Source organism: Dermacentor silvarum, chromosome 4, assembly GCF_013339745.2.
Source record: "Dermacentor silvarum isolate Dsil-2018 chromosome 4, BIME_Dsil_1.4, whole genome shotgun sequence".
Lineage (NCBI taxonomy): Eukaryota > Metazoa > Arthropoda > Arachnida > Ixodida > Ixodidae > Dermacentor > Dermacentor silvarum.
This window is the reverse complement of record NC_051157.2, coordinates 164,777,748-164,801,081: the sequence shown is the minus strand read 5'-3', so window position 1 is coordinate 164,801,081 and position 23,334 is coordinate 164,777,748. Positions and strand designations below refer to the sequence as shown.

The 23,334-nt window shown below is 43.2% G+C and overlaps 2 protein-coding genes across 3 annotated transcripts in view; both read right to left on the bottom strand.

Moving 5' to 3' along the window:
- LOC119450762 (venom metalloproteinase antarease-like TtrivMP_A) overlaps positions 1-23,334 on the bottom strand; it is a 689,114-nt gene that overhangs the window by 227,569 nt on the left and 438,211 nt on the right. The window lies entirely within an intron of this gene.
- The window catches only part of LOC119450761 (venom metalloproteinase antarease-like TtrivMP_A), an 84,730-nt gene that overhangs the window by 11,394 nt on the left and 50,002 nt on the right, over positions 1-23,334 (bottom strand). The window contains exons 10-12 of the mRNA XM_037714267.2: positions 23,157-23,265; positions 14,175-14,342; positions 13,972-14,113 (exon numbers count right to left, since the gene is read on the bottom strand). Coding sequence (XP_037570195.1) covers positions 13,972-14,113; positions 14,175-14,342; positions 23,157-23,265 — 419 coding nt within the window. The remainder of the gene's footprint in view (positions 1-13,971; positions 14,114-14,174; positions 14,343-23,156; positions 23,266-23,334) is intronic.

Here is a 23,334-nt window from a genome sequence, read left to right as displayed (position 1 = left end):
ACGGTGCAATATACAATTTTAAGTCCTACGGTTTTCGGACGTGATACCTCTGACGACCGAACACTGTGGGTATTATAGTGGAGTCATGCACCCTGTTTTTAACTTTTTTTTCTCTGAACAGCTTCGCTAACGATGGCTGATACGGACGGTATATGTTTACATAAATAGGCGTGACTATAAAAAAAATCAGGAAAATGCCCCATAGAACATGGACGTGTTTGTGATCTTGCTACAATATGTATACGTATTTTACCTGAATTCGTTGCTAACATAATTTCAGCTATGGTGATGGGCTCCGCTGTAGCGATTACCCATAGTGTTTATTTAAAAAGTGCCTATACTGCAATTGTAAGCGTTCTCAGAACAGTGAAATTAAAAACCTCACTCGTTGTCAGAGGCGGATATCCTACTTTCTATTACTTTCTATTGCTTTAAATACGGCGTTATCTTCACTTTGAAAACATTGCAGCGAGAAGTAACCTAAAACATTTTCCTGTGGAAATACCACCAGCATCGCCCGCAGATCAATTCTGTTCTTTGCATATTTAACGTTATTGGTGCATGTCAATGTATTCTGCAAACATAGAGAGTATCGGCAGTGCTAAGAACATCGACAAAAGTTATTTTTTGGTATTTGAGTGATGCACATGCAATTTTTTTATTTACGTAGTGTTCGTACAAACTGTCAACCAAAAACAGCATTGTATAATATGAAGCATTAGTGACTACGATCGTCTGCGATCTGCAGCTGTCCTCATAGCTAGGCCAAACGGAACACCACCTACCGCTCCAGTGTGCACTTTTTTCATTGGGCTAAGAGGAAAGGACTGGCAACCAGCGCGCTTTCCTCCTTCCTCGCTTAGAGAAACTAGCGCAGCGCGGCTCCAATGTGTTTGGATCTGCGAACTTGTGTATTTGGTTACATTGTTTTAGTACCGTAATGTATATACAACCTCTGCAGCACGCCCAAAATATTTCACGTACCCCACTTAAGCTGCGTCCATGAGTGTTGCCACTTTAGCGGTTTTGTCGGTAGATTCATCGAATTTTAGTCTGTAATCGACAAACTTTTATCTTTAGCGACTAGCGACATTTTCTAGTGGCCCGACCAGTACATTTGGCAAACTTTTATTGACTTCAAAGTTAAGGAGGTTCCTTTGAAAAGCGATTTCTCGAATGCACTTTTGATTTCAACATAACTACCTACAGGTAGGCAGTCGAAGTCTGGATTACGGCGCGTATGCTCTCTGACCACCACGATTCAGCGGCGGCTTCACTGACGGAGACGATACGCTCTAGGCCATTATTTCAACTTGAACCACCACATGTGACCGCCCTTCTGAGGTTCCGCTGAAAGTCTATAGTTTCGCTTTTGTAATTGCACTTTTCGTCGAGAGCTACAGCTGAGCTTTCGTGAACGTAATCGCGTGCTGGGTAAAATACCGAAAGTGAAATGTGCCCAGCAATTCAGAGACCCGTGACCCGAGGACCCACTCTTATGATGCAACTGCCTCTTCCGCAAGTCAACGAAGGAAAAGACGAAACTTTCGGAAAGTAATAATTGTCGGTGTGAGCTTGCATCCATACACTCAGAACTGCAAAGACACGAGGGAAGCGCCAAGATGCCTCAGCACGTGGCACGTTGAAGCAGCCTTGTTTCCGAAACCCACACCTCTTCGTCTGGTGTATCGGAAGGTAAAATGGTGCTTTTCTTGCTCAACACTGCAGCATTGCTGCGGCTGATCAATCATCGCATGTGATAAAGCGATCGTTTCACGACCGTCCTACAGGAAAGGACTATATAATAAGGCGCACGAAAAGGCGGGAGAACTGCAGTCTTTCAGAATTTGCTGTATCCTCATTTTAAAGGGGATCTTGCGGATGGTTTTCGACTGAGCAAGTTAGTTTAATTATACACGAGTCTGCTAATATAAGCGTGACAAAGCTCTTGCCTTTGTCGCTTATTTATAGCAGCTCGTTAAACAGGAAAACATTGTGACGAGCTCTTTCTCTTTTTGAGTGCTTGAGACTTGCGATGCTGCCGGAATTGTTGAGAGAATCAAGATCACTCTCAAGGGCAACTTCAAGCTTAAGCTCTGCAGTCATGCCGGAGCCGGCATGGGCAATGCAAGCGTAATGACCGGATTGGATAATGGCATGTATCCTACGCTTACAGCAGAACTCCCGAACTAGGTTCTCATTCCCTACTTCAGTCATTCATTAGAGCTAGCCCTGTTTGCCACCGCGGCGGGCGAATTGCTTGGGTAGATTGAGTAGCTTGTTGACGAGACACTTAACAGTTTTTTTAGGTCACCTGGTCGACTGCTGGTTTTCAAGAAATTATGCAAGACTCCTAACGAGGGTGACGACCCACTGAAAACTGTGCAGCCATGACGTCCACCGTGGCTGTCAATAGAGTAAGCTATATAGATAATTCTTGAACAGTGGCCGGAACAGAAGACCCAGTTTAAACTTGCAGGGTCAGATGAGAGTTACTACAAAGCTGATGTTCTATATGCAATACATTGGGACAATGTAAACCGAGCATGGCTTTTTTTGAAGTTTCTGCTCGCAGATGTGCAAGCAGTGAGTAAGTCTTTTGAGGTTAAATATGCTGGTCGGACAAAGCTCCTTGAAGACATCAAGTGTGTTCGTTTTGTTGCTTCACTGATATGGAAGATTGCGTTACGAACGACGCAAGCAGACATTTTACATACGAATGCCCGCGACCGTATGGACCGTCAATCTTATCTGGGCTACCGTTTAGAGATGAAGCCGAGAGATTTTAAGGAGAGATGGTTTGCAGCTCAAGATGACGACACACTGCATAGACAGTGTGTCGAGTTTGTGGAGTTCCTAGAGCAACAATGCGCGAAAGATTTCCTGAGAATATTCAAATTTTCAGGAGAGTAGCAGTGCTCTTAGTTGTTTTCGAAAGCACTGTCTATGTTAAAACCGCCATTGATTCCTGTACTCGAAGCTATGAGTGTGGATAGTTCACACAACGAATGAATAGATAGTCAATGAAAGGTTATTGGTTGAGTGAAGTCAACAAAGACGCGCCCAACAAAATCCCTTTGGTCAGAGGTGATGGTGTAGAAAAAAATGACGCAGTTTCACCCGAAAGGCGAAGCATCAATTGCGATAGCAAATTTGTAGAGAGCTATACGGAGTAAGGATAGTACTTTTATCAGCTGTACAAACTTGGACATGCCGCAGCACCGGCAACACACAGAACTGTTGTCGACGCCGTCGGCGTTTTTTCCGCGTTCGCACAAAACGCGCGAGGCGTTGGTGACGCTTGCCGGAGCCTCTGGGGGCGGCTGGGAGGTTTTCGACGAGATCAGAACGGGACACTCGTCGAGCAGCGTCGGAAGTCTTTGCCACCTTCTCGCCTCACAACGGTTGTATATAAATAGGCATTTTGTGCCGCAGCTAAACGTCGCTTCGCCCCCCCCCCCCCCCCCCCACTCCCACGGCCTTTCGCGTGTCTGAAGAAGTCGCGTTTGCTCTACATATATGGTGATTGTAAAGGAGGAAAGAGACGCTTAATTCTGCAGCCCTTAAGCGAGCACGGCGCAGAAGGCGCGTTTGTTCTCAGCCGTGCGTTCACTCCCCGTGAAAGCGCGCGTCCCTCGCGGCCTTTCACTCGTACATACAGCATTCGGCGCGCTGCGACAATTTCATCGCCTTTGACGTCATACGGAACCTCACGGCGACGGCGACGCCGACTGCAGAAATCTGCTTTGGCGTGTGCATATAATTGCGATCGCAATAAAATGCTATCTTGACAGAACGCAATCAGTGCTCTGGCGAATTTCGCTTTGATGATGCTTGTGACGACCAAATAAAACGCTGAAGTAAAACTACCAATCAGCGAGCTCAACCTGCTTAATAGGAAGGTACAGAAAAAGATGACGCTGGGAATGAAGAACTCGACCCTTATAATTAGAACAAGGCTGCGAAGACACTGGAAAAGTTGCTATCGGTGAGATCCTCAAGACAACATTGTTCATCTCATCTGCTCGGCGGCTACCTAAATCGGCCGTGTGCAGTTCTGTGCATCCCAAACGTCAGGATAAGATGACCCGCCATTGTCGGAACACTCAGACAACGCTGTTGTCATATCTGATTGGGAAGCATTGCAATTTTTTATATCTTGTTGAATTTGCGTTCCCACTCTTGGGGGCTTAAAAACAGCACGTATTCTAGTCAACCTGAAATAAAAGTCAAATATTTGTTGATTTGCATTCGGTGGCGGCAGCAGTAGCATCTCAGCGAAACTTGTCTTGGAAGGCGCCTGACGCTGTTCTTCTGCTTTGCAGTTTTAGAGCTGAGCTGCTGTTCGAGCTGGAGCTTCGCAATACGTCTTTGCTGCGGCTGCGCAGTACCTGAGGATTTTCTCGAGGACACCGATGCAAGATTGTGAAGATGGCGGGTTTTATCTTCGCACGTTACCGTGCGTGACCTGGCCTGCCACGCCTGCGGGATCCCACTGGCTTCTGAGATCACGCTGGGTCAACCGAGGTTTCTTCGACGTGCCCGAGAATTCCTACTGTGCATTTGCATTCGGTGGCGGCAGCAGTAGCATCTCAGCGACACTTGTCTTGGAAGGCGCCTGACGCTGTTCTTCTGCTTTGCAGGTTTGTGGCTTTCTGTTCTGCTTTTCTCTCTTATATCTACTGCTGCTGCTGCCGATTGCAACTGCTTAGTGATAGCGATGTCTCAATCAGACAGCCATTGTGACCCTCACCCCTGTCTTTCGTGCCATGCTGCTATCCCGGCCAACGGCCCATTTCTAACCTGTGCCTCATACGAATTCAACTACCACATTAGCAAAGCCTGTTCAGGCCTAACAGCCAAAAGTTTTAAAAGCAAAAAAACTGATGGCAGCATTGCCGACTGGACATGCAGCACATGTGTAGTGGCGGGCCAGCACACTGGTCGATCCTCTCACAAACACAGCTTTTCAGATGGATCGGGCTTGGCAAAAGGTCGTTCGTCTGGCGAACAGGCTGAATCCTCTGAACAGGGACTAATGGCCATGATGACAGATATGCAAAAGAAACTGTCTTTTAATGCCGTTAGTTGAAAAAATGAATACGCTTCCTGAACTGAAGAAAATAGTACTTGATGTGCAAGGATCTGTCGAACACATGTCGGAAAAGTACGACGAGGTTTTAGAACGTCTCGCCAAGCAAGATCGCGAACTTGTAGACATTAAGACACGTCTTGCAACAGTAGAGAACTCCAGCAGCGGGAAAGATGTATCAGACTTAAAGGACCGAATTAACGACTTGGAGCAGTATAGTCGAAGGCAGAACCTGGAGATACATGGACTTAAATCGGAAGCAAATGAAAATCTGCTACCTAAAATTAACAAACTGGGTGCTTCTCTCGGACTTCGTCAGCTAGTGGAAGAGGATATAAACGGCGTTCACCGTCTTCCCGCAAAGCAAGGGCGGGAGTCTCCCATCTTAGTGCGTTTTGTTTCAAGAAAAACAAAAGACAATTGGCAGGAGAAGGATAGGCAACTGCGTGAAAGCAAATCAGATGTCCTCTTCTACGATAACCTTACTCCGCGAAACAAGCATCTTCTATGGATGGCACATACAAGGGCACTGCAAATGGACTATCACTTCACATGGCAGAAAAACGGAAAGGTGCTGGTCCGTAAGGGCCCAGGAGAACCAATTTTTCGTATTACGCGCGAGGCAGATTTGGCCAAGATTAAGGGAACAGGAAGTGTCGACAGCGATAAACGAGATGAGAGCCTGTGAGCGTTTAATCGCAAATTTTTGTTCAGATAAGCACTGACAGCTTTTGGCACTATGGATCACGACGGATCAACGCAACGCCAAGGGTTCTATGGAATAGAAGAATTTAACAAAGCAGTAGGGAGCTTACAGTATCATCAAAGTAAATCCCTTTCTTTGTTCTGTCTAAACGCACGAAGCCTAAGAAACAAAGGTGACGACGTTGGCACCTACCTCAACTCCCTATTCCATAAGTTTGATGTTCTAGCATTCACTGAAACTTGGTTCACTGGTACGTCTGATGTTGTTCAATTTGAAGAATATTCTCATGTATCCTTGTACAGAGATAACAGAGAAGGGGGAGGTATCTTTTTGTATTTTCATGAGGGTATCTCGCACGCATTCCTAGAGACATTTTCCATTGTTCACAGTGATTACGAGATACTTGTTGTTGATTCTTGTGGTGTTATTATACTTCTCGTTTATCGACCCCCATCTGGTAACACGGAAATGTTTTTCGCCTACCTTGACAATGTACTTCGCTCATTAACAGGACATTGCAAATCGATTGTCGTGCTAGGGGACTTTAATATAATAATAATAATAATAATAATAATAATCTTTATTTTCATCAGTTCACTGACAGGAAAGCTGCGGGTAAAAGCTGCTCTTTGTAGAGGCAGCTTGACAAGAGCCCGCAGCTACCTTTGTGTAGTACATACAGCAGTGGAAAGAATCATAGCACACTTTAGTCAAACAAAAACAAAAAGACATTCATAGCAGTAACGCTACTTATATTCCTAACATATGTAGCTCACGTAGCTTAGGCAGTGTACACTTGTAGGGATCAACACAGGCTTTCACAAAACAAAAAGATATACATAGCAGTAACGCAACTTAGATTCCTAACTTATGTAGCTCACGTAGTTTAGGCAGTGTACACTTGTAGGGATCTCGCTTACACTCGCGTACACTTGTATAGATCTATTATCTGAGAGTACTGCATCCAAAAATTTGATTGATATCATGTCCAGTTTTAGTTGCACAAATGTTATAAACCTGCCTACAAGAATAACTGCGCACACAGAAACTGCTCTTGATTTATGCTTTACTGACTTTTCACCAAATGATGTTCAATCGGGTGTGATGGCTTGTGATATTAGCGACCATCTTCCTTTCTTTATTTCTGTGCCGCATCCCAAAAAAAAAGTCTTCAAGTAGTAAACGCCACTCTTTATACAGGAAAATTAATGATGAAACAGTAAACCGCTTCCAATGCATTATTTCAGAACTGGACTGGTCAGATGTCCTCAATGAAGAGGAGCCCAGTCGCTCTTACGATATTTTTGAAGAGAAATTTCGAAATGCTTATGAGATCGCCTTTCCTCTTGTCCCTTACACTAGATACAAAAAGTCTAAAAAACCATGGATCACCAAAGATCTGTACAAAAGAATAAAGCATAAACATAAGCTCTTTGCGGACTTTTTGAAACATAAGGACATCAATATAGTCAACTCGTACAAAGCTGTAAGGAATAAACTAAACTCCGATTTAAAATTTGCCAAACATGAATATTATGCAAAAGCGTTTGATAATAAGTGTTCACCGAATCAAATTTGGATGGCGTATAATAGTTTAGTATCGAAACGAGCTCAAGCCACTCCAACAGAGATTGTGATTGAAGGTGTTACCTATAAAGGCCGTTCTTTATCAGATAAGTTTAATGAGTATTTTTTATCAGTCGGAGAAAACCAACCTATGCAAGGAATTGGCATTGACCCTGTGTCTTACCTCAAAGGCAATCCAAAAACTACGATATTTCTTTCCCCAACAACTAATGCTGAAATCGCAACGTATGTAATGCTTCTGAAAAACAATTGCGCCACTGGAGCTGATAATATTAAAGCTGTGGTAGTAAAAAGTGTCTGCGATATTATCGCACCTTTGTTATCGCACATATGCAACCAAATGCTCAAAGAAGGTAGATTTCCAGAGAAACTGAAGATTGCAAGAGTCTGCGTGATCCATACATCTGGAAATTATAACGATCCTAATAATTATCGCCCCATATCTATTTTGCCCATTTTCTCGAAAATCGCTGAACAAGTTATCAACACTCGCCTGATTTCATATTTTACTAAGACAGGAGCTATCGCAGAGCAACAATACGGTTTCCAAAAAGGAAAATCCACGGAAAAGGCTTTACTTCACATAAAAGACAAAATAATCAACAACATAGAAAACAAAATGGTCACACTGGGATTATTTTTAGACTTTCGAAAAGCTTTTGACTCGGTCAGTCATGAAGTCTTGCTACGTAAATTAGAGTTTTATGGGATCCGAGGCTGCGCCCTGTGTCTTATTCGAAGCTACCTGTCGTCCAGAGTGCAATTCACAAACATTAATGATATATCTTCCAGCTATGGCCTTATACGTACTGGCGTACCTCAAGGCTCTATATTAGGCCCAATTCTGTTTCTTGTTCACATCAACGATATTGTTAATATTTCTCCCAGCTGCGAAATAGCCTAATATGCTGATGACACCAATGTTTTCTTCAATGGCGCGAGTTTGCAAGCAGTAGAAAATAAAGCAAATTATTGGTTAGATAAATTAACACTATGGCTATGTGCTAACCGCTTAGAATTAAACGTTAAAAAGACGAAGTATGTAATATACAGGGCAAAAAACAAAGCATTAGAATATGAGCCAACAATATCATATAACACAAGCCCCATTGAACGCGTTCAGTCGATATGCTTCCTTGGGGTTATATTTAATGAGAACTTGTTATGGAACGACCATGTAGACCACGTAAGAAAGAAAGTTTCGCGATCAATTGGTCTAAATAATAAATTTAGAGTTTTACTACCAACATGGCTTAAAAGACAATTGTACTTCTCTCTTGTACAATCTCATCTTCATTATTGTTTGTTAATATGGGGCGATACAACACAAAAAATTTAAGCTCTTTGTTTCTCTTGCAGAAGACAGCCATTAGAGCAATTGCGAACCTAGGTTACTTAGAAAGTACAGGCCAGTATTGGAATGATTTTAGGATATTATCTATGTTTCAGTTAAAGACTTTGCGGCTAGCGCTCGAGACATATCATGCAATTCATAATGACCCTAATTTTCTTCCCACAGAGCCTTCCCTAAACCCATACAACCTTCGACATATCGCAATAAAAGCACCAAAAGTAAGAACAAATTACGGCTTCAAGACCCTTAAACTTCAGATGATTTCCTTTTTGAATGAAAATAACGTTTTTCAGCATCTTATCTATGACTATAAAAATCCGACAGCCTACAAGAGAAAAATTATACAATTATTAATGACATAATGGGTCTTGTCCCTTGGTGGGTACGTGTGCTGTGTCAAGGAGGCTGCTTATGTTTGTTTATGCCTACCTTATGTTGTTAACCCTGTGTTTTTTTTCCACACAAAGTTTTACCAAGTGCCTCTGTTATGCAGTTCAGTTTTTGTTGTTGTTCTTTTTTTTCTCCTCTCCCGTGTCGGGCGCCATTGTACTCCCTCGGACACCTGACATGGGAGTGGCTCTGAGCTTTGCTTTTCTTTATGACCATATATTGATTTTTGCTTTTGTTTGTTATTATGCCAACAAGTGTTGCCGCATATGCTAGGTTGCTAATGTATTGATTGATTTACTTTTCATTTTGTTTGTAACCCCTCCGAGTGCAACATGCCTACAATGGGGAGAAGGCCCTCGTCAGGCATTGTGCCTTTTGGCCTCCTTCCTGGAGTGTATTCACTTCAAATGAATAAAGAATATAAAAATATTAAAATATGTTTTTTCATTATTACACAATGGCGATTTATTCGCAATATTCTGAACGCAATTACTCTAACACAGTCACGTTTTCACCCGGTTTGTAATATACTCTCAGTGGTCAAAACTGTGGTTAATGGAGCAGAGAGATGGGTTCGTACGTTCCTCATACGAAATTCATGTTTAAATTTCCTCGTTTCACGAAGGGAAACCGTATTTAGCTTGAGCGAACTTTGTCTAATTTCTGCCGTCATTGTTGATCTAATTATTCTCTTATTGTTTGTACACTTATTTTTCTAATTTTTGCACAGTTTAAGACATCTCAATTACGTATATCAATTAAAGAATATTTTATTTCACGTATTCCCTAGGACCCGCTGCTCTTGTTTCTTCTTCATCCTCCAACAAGAGCAACAACTTCGGGATCGGTAGCCACACATTGTTCTAAACGGCCCTGCCGTTGCATCTCAGTCTTTCTAGTTCGCCGTTGAGCTGCAAGATCACGAGAATGATCCAATCCGTCCATACTACTTTGCAGCGACGAAGTACCGAGGAGGACGAGAAACTTTATTAATACAGTAAGCTATGCGCGGTTTATTCCTGGGTGGTTCCCTCTGACAGGGCTCCACTGGCAATCGCGGCTCGCCGGGCCTGGTCGAGGGTCGCCAGTTGGCTTCCCAGGTCCAGTTCGGAGAGTCTTGCCTCCCAAGACCACGTAGTGAGCGTTTGTGACATGACTCGTGGCGAGATTGCCTCGTCTGGTCTGTCTGTGCATTGGTGTGTTATGTGCGCGAGTGTCGCTGTGTGTGTGCTACACCAGGGACATTTCCGGGACGTATATCTGTCTGGGGAGATGGCGTGTAGTCGGGACAAGTGTGGGTATGTGTTTGTTTGCAGGTGGCGCCAGTCCCTAGCCTGGAGTCTATTGAGAGCTTTGTGCGGGGGAGCGTATTGTCTTCTTGCAAGACGTTGGTCCTCCAGTATTTGTTGACTCGTGGTTAACTCATGGGCCGCTACTCGGTCTGTCGGTGGCTGAAGGACGCTGTGGTCTGCCGCTCGGCTAGTGAGACCTCGAGCTGCGCAGTCCGCCTCTTCGTTGCCCCGCAGGCCTTCGTGCCCGGGGCACCAGACGATCCCGTGAATCCCCTCTAGTGAGCGGCCCAGGATTCGAATGGCTTGTATAGGGAGTGTTCCATTCAGGTATAAACGACACGCTGCTTGTGAGTCCGTAAGGACGCGAGCGTTTCTTTGCTTGCTCTCGGCGTCACGAAGTGCGAGAGCGATCGCTGCTGCTTCTGCTGCTGCGCTGCATGTGGCGCGGATGGAGGCAGAGGCAACGAGGTTCCCCTGATTTACAGCGGTGATCGTGTATTTCGTCTCGCGTCGTGGCGACGAGGGATACGGGCTAGCGTCCGTGTAGTATACATCTGGGTCTCTGAAGATTCTTTCCAAGCACTAATAGAGAACTGATAACGTGCAACTCCAAGTGCCGAGTTTTTATCGGGCGCTGAAGCCACGGCTCCGGGCAGTGCTACCTGTGTGAGTTCGCACAGCTTGTGACGTCATCCATCATCCGCCATGACCGCTGCGCCACTGACCTTCGAAAGTTCGTAACCTTTTAGTATCATTTGTGCTTCGGCTTACGCTTACCAACGAACTTCAGTGAAAATGACAATTTCGCACTCTAGAGCTTGTGTATACACTTCAGCCGCATCAGCTTGGCTGGAAGTACGAACCTCAGTCAGCGAAGGGAATTTTTGCCTTTTTTACTCTTGCACTGTGCTCAGTGGATTCACAAGCTCTGAAAGTCAAATTCCGCAACTTGGAGTGATCCCACATATTCATGGCGTTTCGCACGAGCTGATGAAGGCAGGAAGTCGAGCCGTCGTCGCGGGTATTTTCACAGCCAGGAACAAACTCAGAGCATTATGCTGGGTGGGTAATTATGCCAGTGCAATCCTTCAGACCTGTGACAAGAGGCCCCCACGGCAATTTATTCCCATGCAAAACACATGTGGCGTCCCAGGCTTCGTTTTCATGTGGTTGATCTTACGTAAGACTAACGGGGTGGTGTGTGAGCGACCAAATGTGTGGTCATGCCGATGCTCTGCATGCAGGAACAGGCGGCAATATGGCCATCCACTGTGCTAAGTGCGGATATGAACCGAGCAAGTAAAATCTTCGAAGCCTTTGTTATTCATAACAGCGCTGAGTCATGTGTCAGCGTCCCATCTGTTTGGTTGAGCGAAAGGGAAATCGCTTACCTGTGCGTTTAAAGCACGCGTCGCACGCGAAGTTTTGTGAGTTCGGCATTAGTTTATTGCGATAGCAATTATATGGACACTCAAAAGCAGATTTCTGCCGTCGGCGTCGCCGTCGCCGTAGCCGTCGCCATCGCCGTGAGGTTCCGTATGACGTCAATGGAGATGAAATCGTCGCCGCGCGCCGAACGTTGTATGTGCGAGTGAAAGGGCGCGAGGGGCGCGCGCTTTCACGGGGAGTGAACGCACGGCGGAGAACAAACGCGCGTTCTGCGCCGTGCTCGCTTAAGGGCTGCAGAAGTAAGCGTCTCTTTCCTCCTTTACAATCACCATATATGTAGAGCAAACGCGCCTTCTTCCGACGCGCGAGAGGCCGTGGGGGAGGGAGTGGGGGGGAGGGGGAGGGAAGGGAAGGGAGGCGACGTTTAGCTGCGGCACCAAGTGCCTATTTATATCAGAGGCTCCAGCAACAGTCACCAGCGCCGCACGCATTTTGAGTGAACGCGGGCAAAACGCCGACGGCGTCGACAATAGTTCTGCGTGTTGCCGGTGCTGCTGCATGTCCAAGTTTATACAGCTGATAAAGCTAATATCATTACTCCGTGTAGCTCTCTACAAATTTGCTATCGCAATTGATGCTTCGCCTTTCAGGTGAAACTGGGACAACTTTTTTTGTTTGTATTCAAGGTTTTTAGTTTGTTTTCTTAACTATTTTGTTTGTTCTCTCTCTGTTCCACCTTTTACCAGGTTTAAATGCCGCCTTGCGCGAAGTAAACCTTAGGTTGGTGGTCGGGTCTCCATATTATGTCTGTGTTAAGTGCCGTTCTTAGCGCTGTTTGTTTTCGAATTCATGTACCATCTAGACCACCAAAGCCCGCTGTTCAATAAACCTCTTTAACATGAACTTGGGTAACTGGGTATGCAGAACAGGGTATGCGCCACTCTTCAATGAACATCTTCAAGAACAGTGGAGTAAGGCAGGCGCGTATGAGTCATGTGTGTGAACAGCAGCAACAGGCGCGTTCTTTCGTGATTTGCACTTTGTGGTGTTCACATGCTTGAAACCTAATATATCATATGATTAACTTGGGTCACTGGGTATGCGCAACTTTCCTTTAAACTTCTGTGATGTCAACTTGGGTCACTGTGCAATTGGAAATGGAGATGTGCCTTTGTTTAATGACCAAAACACAATTAAACCTTCTGCGGTGTTGGACGGAATAAAACGCGCGATATATATATATATATATATATATATATATATATCCAGATAATATTGTTGTATGTATATCCACGTGCCAAACACGGACTTCTTAGTAGTGCCGCTAGACGGCACAGTGTGTTTAAGGAGCGCGAGAGACGAGCCAGGCTTCACACACGTCTCATACACGTGGGATTTCGGTGGTGGTGTTGCAGTATGTCGCTACATCGCTTAATGCTAATGACATTCACGTCGACATCTATTCTGACATGGGTAATGCCATATTTTTGTTTACAGGGTGTACGGAAACGACCTTTACGCCGCACTCGTCGTGGCACTAATAAATAGTACAAAGTTGCCGAGAACGTCATCACAGGTAATTTTATTCCATGCACTGAATTGCTGTGGAGTGAAGGTAAATTATGAACGAGCTTTTGTTATTTACGTATAAATTACCAAATTGAAAGTTAGAACATTCTCATTTCAGCTAAATATTTGCTTTTTTTAGCTGCTTATGCTAGGCATTCGAAATTTTTGGGAAATATTTTTGCTTCCGAAATAGACTACTTCATTTAAAAACTATGCGGCGAAGGATAACATGTCAATATACTTAGGAAGTTAAAGTGCGCGCAAATTCTCGACAATATTCCTTCTTCTGCGGATATAGCGTTCGGGAAGTGTGTTTGATATCTCCAATTGACGTTCGTCAGTACCTCGTATTTTCGGTTCTCCTTTGCGTTGCCTAAATTCTGAACTCCTCTATTTAAATTATTTTCTGTAACCAGGCGATAAGCAACGCGATTGTATTACAAGCGCATATACTTTGAAACCGGCCAGCACTGCACGATTATGAGCGTGAAAAAATGGTGGTAAACCTCACAATATTTTTTATATATTATAGCTAACACTACACTATAATTTGTGTTTATTTTTCTATAATAAATAAGAGCTAGCAACTTACCTTATCTGCGCTCACATAACTGTAACTGCTGTAAACTTTCTTACAGTACGTTTCACGACTGGAAACCTCTCCAGGAAACTTGCTTGAATGGAGGCCTGGTTTTATGGCGTTTTTAACGCTTAAACACTCATATGCGGGGCGACTGAAAATAACAAGGTAAGCTCACAAATGTGTCAAAAATGTTATGCTATGAAAATTCATACTTGTAAATATTCATGACTTCTCGCTGGCAACAGGATGAAAATTTATACATGTACGGTTTTGTAAACTTATAACTCATCATGTATCCGTTGTCATATGGACAGTCTGCCGACCCAATGTGTCCATTAGGCCAAGAACTGGCAGTGGCTCCGTCATGCACACACCCAAGGCTGAAAAGAGAAACGGGAATAGAAAAATAGATTCGTGAATTCATAAAGCAACGTCTTATGATCACCGAAATTTAAACCGCTTTAAAACATTCATGGGGGGATGTCTTTTGTTTCCGGACATTTTAATGTTGAACTCAGGCGCAATCGCATGAACATGTGCTTTGCATTTACATATTCCTTTCCGTTTTCTGGAATCCCATGCCACGCCTCCAGTGTAGGGTTGCAGAATGGATGTTTTGTTCATGTTAACTTCATGTTCAGGAAAGTAACAGAGCTAGATAGACAAGGACACCGGCAAAGAAGAACACGACACTGGCGCTTCCTGTGTCCTTGTCTATCTAGCGCTGTTACTTTCCTAAACATGCATTCCCATCAACTCGCCCAAGTTTCTCTTCTAGTGCAGTTAATTTCTTGTTACCTTCTGTATTTTTGCCGTCTTATTTCCTTTCTTCTTCACTTACTGTGTTTTAGTGTTTTCCGCATTTCACATTATTGCACCTAATGTGACGAATATTATTACATTTAGAGAACATTTTTCTATGATCTGTAGGCCCTAAGTGCACGTACATTTTACGGTGTAGCGAATTTTCGAGATTTGGGTGTAACTTGCATCTGGTAGGAATAACTGCGGTTAAAAACGCATTGTAAAAAAAATGCTGCCAGTAGAAACCAGCGACGGCATGCACCCTAGGAAGACACCTCTGGAAGTAGATGCATGTTTTGACTGGTACGCGAAAGAGCCTGCTACTCTGAAAGCATCACAATTGCCAGAAAGGTTTCTTTATTCCCGCCGACAAGTGCTGGAGAAAGCAACCTCCAATTTCTGTGTTCCTTAAAATGGACGTACATCAGTGACTTCACAAAGCAAGTCCTCAGAATTTATCTAACTGCTGCCCTAGTCAAACAACTTTGCCCATCCGGACCATCACTCTGGATGAATTCAAGCGCTTGTGTGAATATGTTGTTCAATGGAGGCTGGGCTGGTGTCCGAGCAAATGCAAAATTGTTGCGCTGCCAATATTTGTGCGTTTTTTATGCGTGGCAGAATTCTGAGAGAGGTAGTGCCTGCTCTTCTGCGGTGTGTTCATGCACTTCTTTTTAGTTGATGTTTTCTAGGCCACAGCAGCAAACCCGAAACGAACGAACACGATGGACTCTGTATTCTGGACCAGAAACACTTTTTGATAGGAGGGTATGTACAGTGTGAAACCATTTTTTTGAAAGATAATGCAGCACTAAAAGAAGTGGCTGTTGCACAGAGTGCTCTTTGCTATCCTGTATATCAGACATGGAACTGTCTTCGTACCGCTCTTCTTAACTTTGCCATCGCTGTCTCACCATTGCAGTAGATGTGATTTTGCCATCATTTCCTTCAGCATGCAGTTTGTGACTTTGCGATAGACTATAAGAGATCTGCGCAAAATGGGAGATTGTAAGGGAATTCGTGGAAAGAAGTGTTGCCATAGTGTGTGATTGACAAATCAGCTGAATTAGGACGAGCTTAGATAGTATTATCAGCAGTAGAAGAATTAGCTGAGTTTAGTGATTTTATAACGCGAATGTATTTTAATACGTACCCTACCTAAAATCTGTGTGATGTACCAACGCCACGCAGTCAATATCAAGCATATCCGCAAGATAGAGATACTGTGCCTACCCAATGGACATGATCATCGGCACCGAATCGTTATAATAAAGGATTGGTTCATTCTAAAAATTCTGGCTCTTCAAGATTTGCAATTGTTGCAAATGAGGATATTTAGTCATCGCTTGTTTTATCACTCGGTAACTTCGTAAACATTATGCCGGGCAGCGCGGACACAGAGAAGGGTAGTAAAGATGGTAGCGCCGGGAAGTGTCATGTTGTCAAACTAGCCGGCGTTCCCGGTAGGTACCGTGGTGGGTCAACTTTGAACATGTGTACGGATGACCACATGTCACCGGAGTTGCCACCACATGTTACGCACTCTCGCCATATATGGACTGGCCGTAGTATCAGAAATACCTATTATGCCTGAAAGCATTGGTGTGCTCTTTACGCTAGGTAGCAACACAGGCCTCGCGTGCTTGCTATCGCTCTCATTGCTTCGCCCTTCAAGCGAAATTATGTATAATAAAGATCTGGACATTTACAAATTTGTATTTGTGAATGTGCAAAGAATCTTGCATTCATTCTTAAAATACACGTTTCATTTTCGTGATAACACCTATTCCTTTTGAAAGAGGGATGACCGGATTTTTTCCCGTTGAATTTAACGTGTACACTGAAGGCTTTCCATGGTCTCCATGTTTCAAACATACCAACATGAGCATGATCCCACTGCTAGCATCGTATCACGACACAAAACAGCTGAGCAACTGCGTGAGGCCTTCAACTATCAGTCATGTTCTGAGACCCCTGCTATGGCTTTCTATATTATCTCTAGTTTTTTGTTCGCTTTTCTTACATCTCAAGCATTCACCATTACCATGAGGCTATCGAAACCGCCTCAGACTGCTTTGCTTGGTTTTTTTTTCATTTCTGCCTGTAAAGATAGCTGTTGCGTGCTGCTTGAAAATATTAACTTTTATTTATCTTTTTTTCAAAGATGTGGCTAATTTAACGTTTGAGACGACAGGAACGGATAAAAGCAATGTGTCATATCACCCCCCGTCAAGTCTCAGTTTCTATGGTAGTTTGCTGCTGATGACTGGCTAGCGGGTTCTATTCACACCTGCAGTGGCTAGATCCGACGGGAGTGGAGCAACATAGGCTCATGTGACATGCTTTGCTTATCACTTTACAACTCTAAATGACGTAAATTATTCGAGGGCCTCCCCAAAAATGTCTGCTGAAGCCCGCCGGTTGCTTTGGAAAGGTGAAGCTTACAATTTATAATAAAGCCCGAAAACGGAACACCTATGCTAGTGCTTCAGAGAAGCCAACATTTCCGGTGCTCAGTGACGACCGAGATTATCATTAGAAACAATAAATGCACTGCTACTGAACTCACCTAAAGGCAACTCTAGATAAATGACGCATACGTAGGGCACTATTGAGGGCACATGGTTGAAACCGATTATTTATGGTTTGAACTTTCTCCGCGAATTTTCCATCCCTCACTAAACTTTTTTGAAACATCCAATGCCGTTGGCGCTTTAACATGCAGATACTGAAAACGTACAATGTCTACAAGGCGTATACGTGCGGAAGGTTTTGTAAGAAAAGTTCCAGTATATTTAATATTGCTTCTGCAATACAAAAGATGGGTTCGTGCGTATTACTTAAAAGGATAATATATGCTTATATTCAGGTGGTTCTTCGTATTCTTGTTTATTGCACATTATAGTTCTTGTGTTCTGGCATATATCCTGGTGAAGCAAATAAATGACTAAATACCGTCAGGTTAGAGAGCAACACTGATGTCGTTCGACTCCATTAACTATGTAATCATGAAAAATATATGTGCCAACTTAGTAACAGCGCCTCGGAAAAGGCGCTGTTACTAAGTTGGCAATTTTGACAAGTACCTAAAATGGGTACTCTCTCCGACCGTTAGGGAGACCTTTCAGGTTAGCCTTTTTCCAAGAAATGTACACCCACAATATAATGTGGCTAGACGTAAGGCCCGAGCACGCTCTCTAATTGACTTTACACAAAAAAGCCTGCAACTAACTACCTATATAGATGCTGCCCAGTATGGGCACACACATTCATTTGTAGCTGTTGTAGCTGATCCTCATGGCAAAATCTTTAATGCAGCTTCGGTAAGACACACGGTAGCGGCGGCTGAACAGGCTGCCATCGCGCTAGCTATGAACGACCCCTCGCGGCCTTACATCTACAGTGACTCCAGATCAGCCATACGAGCACTTTGACCTGGCGTAATCGCGAAAGAGGCGGTGGCTATAATCAAGCAAGGACCATCCGATGCTGTTCACACTATCGCATGGTTGCCGGTGCACATGGGAACCAATCTTCATCCCAGCAAACCCAACCCGAATGAGCTAGTTCATGACCAAGCGCGAGGTGTAACATTCCGCGATGGTCCTGATATGCTAGACAGTCCGAATTGTGAGCATAACTCTGACCCATTACTCTCTTTTCATGAAATAGTCAGACACTATCAGCTTAGGTGCAGGCGGTTCGCGCTCCCATACCCACAGCTAACTAGACCTCAATCTTCCACATGAGAATCTTAAAAACGGGATATTTCCCGTCGAGAGGAAGGTTTAGACGCTTTGCTCCGAACATCGACCCACACTTCCCTGAATGCAATGAAGAGTAGTGCTCGTTAGCACACGTGCTTCGGAAATGGTCTGCGTTAGAAAACGCCGATTTGAATAAACAAGAGGACTGGGAGGAAGCCCTTCAAAGCGGCGATCCCCAGGACCAACTAAGGGCTGTCCAAAGAGCCCGCAAGCGGGCGGAGGACCATATTCTTCCGGTCCCAAAGTTGGAGCGGACCGCAACTACGACTTAGTAGTTCCTTAGGACCTTAATAAAGTTTGTTGGCTGGCTGACTGACTTGCCTCTCATTTTAGCTAAATCAAATCCCAGCATTTACGTGGAAGAAGGGTACAGACGGGGTTAAATCTTCGCGAGAAACCTATTTCTTACTACTAGAGCCCCAAGAGCAATTTATTTATTTATTCATTTATTTATTTCAATACCCTCAATTCCCGAAGGAGTTACAGAATGGACTGGTGAAAAATAATGTAGAGATGAGAAACTGCTGTTACACACACTAATCTTTAGTGGCAGATTTAAATGCCGAGACGCTGTGAATGGTGATGATGGAGTTGGGTAACTTATTCCATTTTTTCATGTCTTCATGATCAATTAACCAGAATACTAATTCTTGCTTAAAAATGGGCGTCAACTTTATGGCGGTGGTTAGTACGACATGGCAGAGAAGTTGGCTCTCTAAGAAGTTCATTTTTCAGGTGTGCATGATAGGAAATCTTCTGGGACATTGATAAACGCAACATTTTCCTCCACTAATAGAGGTCGGAAAGCTTCAAAGTGAGTTTCGTCGATGATACACAAAAAAACAGGAACGATTTGTCAAAATGAAACGGCCACTACGGTTTTGCGCCGTTTCCAGTTCACTAGAATCTCACAAAGCACGTACACCTTCAGGCTTAGACCGTAATAATCTAATGTTAATTTAGGAGATGACGGTGTCCTTTCAAGGTTGTGGCGTACATAACCTATTGTGCGATTAGGATTATCGCGCGAGTAAGAATAACGTACGATAACATGATTTTGACAAGGTAGGTTACAACTCCTACATATTTATAAGAGGTTACTTCGTCTTCGTCTAAAATATTATATATGTTAGACGAAGTCTGTCTAACATATATAATACGTTAGACATATATAATGTTATGAAGAGGAGAGTTACAAGTGGCCCATTTACGGGATATTCTCATTAGTGTACACATTTTAGCATTCAAACACATTTCGCATGCGTTCTACGAGTTCGTGATAGCGTTAAGGCACGGACTGAAATACTCTAAAATGAGCACCAGCAAAAACTACACGATAATTTGCGCAGTCTTCACCATATAGCCAAATAGATGATCAAACAACATTCGCTAGCTCGTTAAATTAAAAGAGAAGAGGACCGTAGACAGAAAAGCGCTGAACACAGAACCCTGCAGCACCCCTGAAGAAGTTGGAGATGAAGGATAATTCAAATCGTTAGCTGTCAGAAATTGCCCACTGTTAAAAAGGAAGTTGTGAGTCATAGAATTTTCTATGGATAATTTTCCTACTTTTAAACATAGTATTGAGTGAGAGACGCGATCAAATGCTTTCTGAAAATCTAGGAATATACAAGCGATGAAACACTCGTTTTCAAGACGAGCCAAGAGTTTTTTTTTTTTTTTATTCATGTACCCTAAAGGCCCTTTTACAGGCATTGCATAGGGGGGTTGAGAAAACAACAACAACAACCATGAATGAACATTATGCATAGCATCACAAGTAAAAGGAAGAAATCCTACATGGAATGCAAGATACATGATCACAAATACTACAACATTGAGACATACAAATGCAAGATTAAAACATACAAAAACAAGTTTGAATTACAAGCTGAACATATAAGCCGTGGAAAGGCTTTTTATTTATCAGTATGCATCCAGCACTTCAGTCTATTAACAAAATCATCGTGATTGGTCTCGGAAGCGATTTCAGCTGGCTGTCTGTTCGAATGATAGATGGCAAGGAATAGTAGTGACTGATGCATAAGTTTAGTACGAGCGAACTTGGGCAGCAATTTAAAAAGGTAATTTAATCGGGGAAAGACGCGAAGGGCCGGTTTGATATGGGCTTCTGTGAATGCCGAGGGATTATGATATAGTTGGTGAAAGTGAGTTAGCAGTGCAACTAGTCTTTTTTTTTTGAGCATGCATATACTTAGAGACAATTTCATATCAGTTACGCCGTAGTAACGAGAATATTTTTTCTGACAAATCTAGCAGCCTTATTCTGTAGCGATTCGAGTTTGTTGTTGAGGTATTCTTGATCCGGATTCGTAATGATAGCGGCATATTCCAGTTGCGGTCTAAGTAATGAATGATAAAAGCTTGGTCGCCCGGTTTGCGGAGCACAGGTGGCGCCTGACACAGCCGAAGGTTTTGGACGCTTGGCTACTTATGTAATCGATGTGCTGGTGCCACGTGAGGTCTTAAGAAATGTGAACGCCTAAATATTTCACTGTGGACACTTTTTTCATGGCCGCGTTATTAATAATGTAAAAGCAAGTGTAGGGTACACTGGTATTGGTAAATGGCATTGCTTTTGTTTTGGAAATGTTTTCCCCATCTGCCATTTTTCGCACCACTTAGCGATTACATCAAGGTCCGACTGCGGCAAATTAGTGTCATCAGAATTTTTTATCTTTGAATAAATAACACCGTCGTCAGCAAATAATCGGACAGTGTAAGTAAGGTTATTGCTTAAAACAATAATGTAGATAAGGAACAGTGCTGGTCCAAGCACCGATCCCTGAGGCACACCAGATTTTACAGGTATTAGTGTGGAGCAATATTCATTTGCAGAAACAAACTGCTGTCGGTTACCTAGAAAACTGACGATCCAGTTCGTCACATTCCTGCTTATATTAAGGTTATCCAATTTCAGTATAAGACGATTGTGAGCCACCTTATAAAACGATTTTGCGAAGTCGATGAATACAGCGTCTATTATAATTAGGTTGTGTAAAGCGTCGTGAAGGTCAGCCGTCAATTCAAATAACTGTGATTCGCAGGAACGTCCACGCAAGAACCCGTGCTTGTTTTGGAAAAAGAAGTTGTGCTGGTCTAAGTATTTCATCATTGCTGATGAAATTATGTGTTCAAGTATTTTACATGGTATGCTTGCTAATGAGATAGGTCTGTAATTTATGAGGGCAGAACGGTCTCCAGATTTAAATATAGGTATAACACGAGCAATTTTCCATGCATCAGGCACGCAACCTGTGTCAATAGACTGCTGAAATAATGGAGTGAAAATTAGGGATATTGTTGATTTAGTTAGTGTGAGCAGTTTGGGGCAAATACCGTCAGGACCATGACTTGAATTATTTGGCAAACGGTCAATAGCTTTTTTTATTCCTTCTTGAGTATCCAGAATGTCGTCCATGGTGGCATTTATAGATCCAGCCTGCGCACTTGCCGGGATCGAGATTTCATCGGTAAACACTGAGCTAAAAGATAGATTATATTCTGTGGCGACCTGTGTGGGCAAAAGGATGTCACCATTATTTACTATAGATATAAGACTAGCTGTAGAGGACTTAGGATTGATTACTTTCCATAATTTTTGAGAATTGGTTCTCAGTAACGTTGAAATATGGTGGTTCAAGAATTTAGTGTTAAGCTGTTTCAATTTCTGCTTGACATAGTTTTGAGTGTTCGCCGTAGTGTTTCCAATCGTCCTCGGAGGCCGATCCTTTTGCCTTAGCGTAAAGGCGCTTCTTCTTGCTGATGCATCGCTTTACGTGTATTGTAAACCACATGTTTTGAGATGGCGTCGTGAGTGTGATTTTTGCAATGTTTCTTTCTTTCAGCTCAGTCAGTTTGGCGCAAAGGAGAGTCCAGTTATCATTCGTACAACGGCTTGATACAGATTCCAGAAACTACTCACAGAATAATGACAATTCACTGTTTAGTCGATCAACGTTAGCACGTGCGTAGTCGTAGATAGTTTTCGTTGGTGCTTCGGTTTGTTACTATTCAACACGTATTCACAATGAAGAGTATTGTGATCACTAAGACAGTCTAAAATGTGCAAAGTCATATTTTCAGGATGGGTTGTCAACAAGAGTTCTAAAATCAACTTTAAACGCGTTGGCACAGAAACCATTTGTGATAAACCAAGCTGGGAAAGCAGATCGATTAATTCCTTACATTCGTTTTTCCTAGTATCGCCTTCGGGAGTGCACCTCCGCCAATTTATGCCTGGGTAGTTAAAGTCGCCAGCAAGAATGGTTACTGATGCTCGATACTTATCGTGAATGAAACTTAGTGATTCGTTAAGGTTTTCGATGAAATCACCAGGCGAATCTGGCGGACGATAACGTACGTCGACGATACAGATTAGAAAATTGAGTAAAATGTAAAAGTATTGAGTAAAATAAATTAGTTCACTTTTACCTGAAAATTATTATAATACCCATGTTGTTTAGCCATAAAAATCCATGCAAATTCATGAAGTCAACTAAACTTGAGTAGATTATATGTTCTAAAAGCTTGCAGGGGGATGCTATTTGGTGCATTAGGTCTGAAGCTTAGAGAATAAAGAGTTGCAACGTTCTTCCTCACCTGTGCGCGAGCTCATGTGCAAAGACAAATACGCCGTAATAGCTGCCGACTCTTTCTTCTGTCATCCCCACTCGCCACTGTGTACAAGCTCCAGCGAGATATGCGAAACCTGAATCAGAAGAGCGATATACTGGCTGAATTATTGCGTAGAAGAAACGCGACGTTCAACCATGCTATA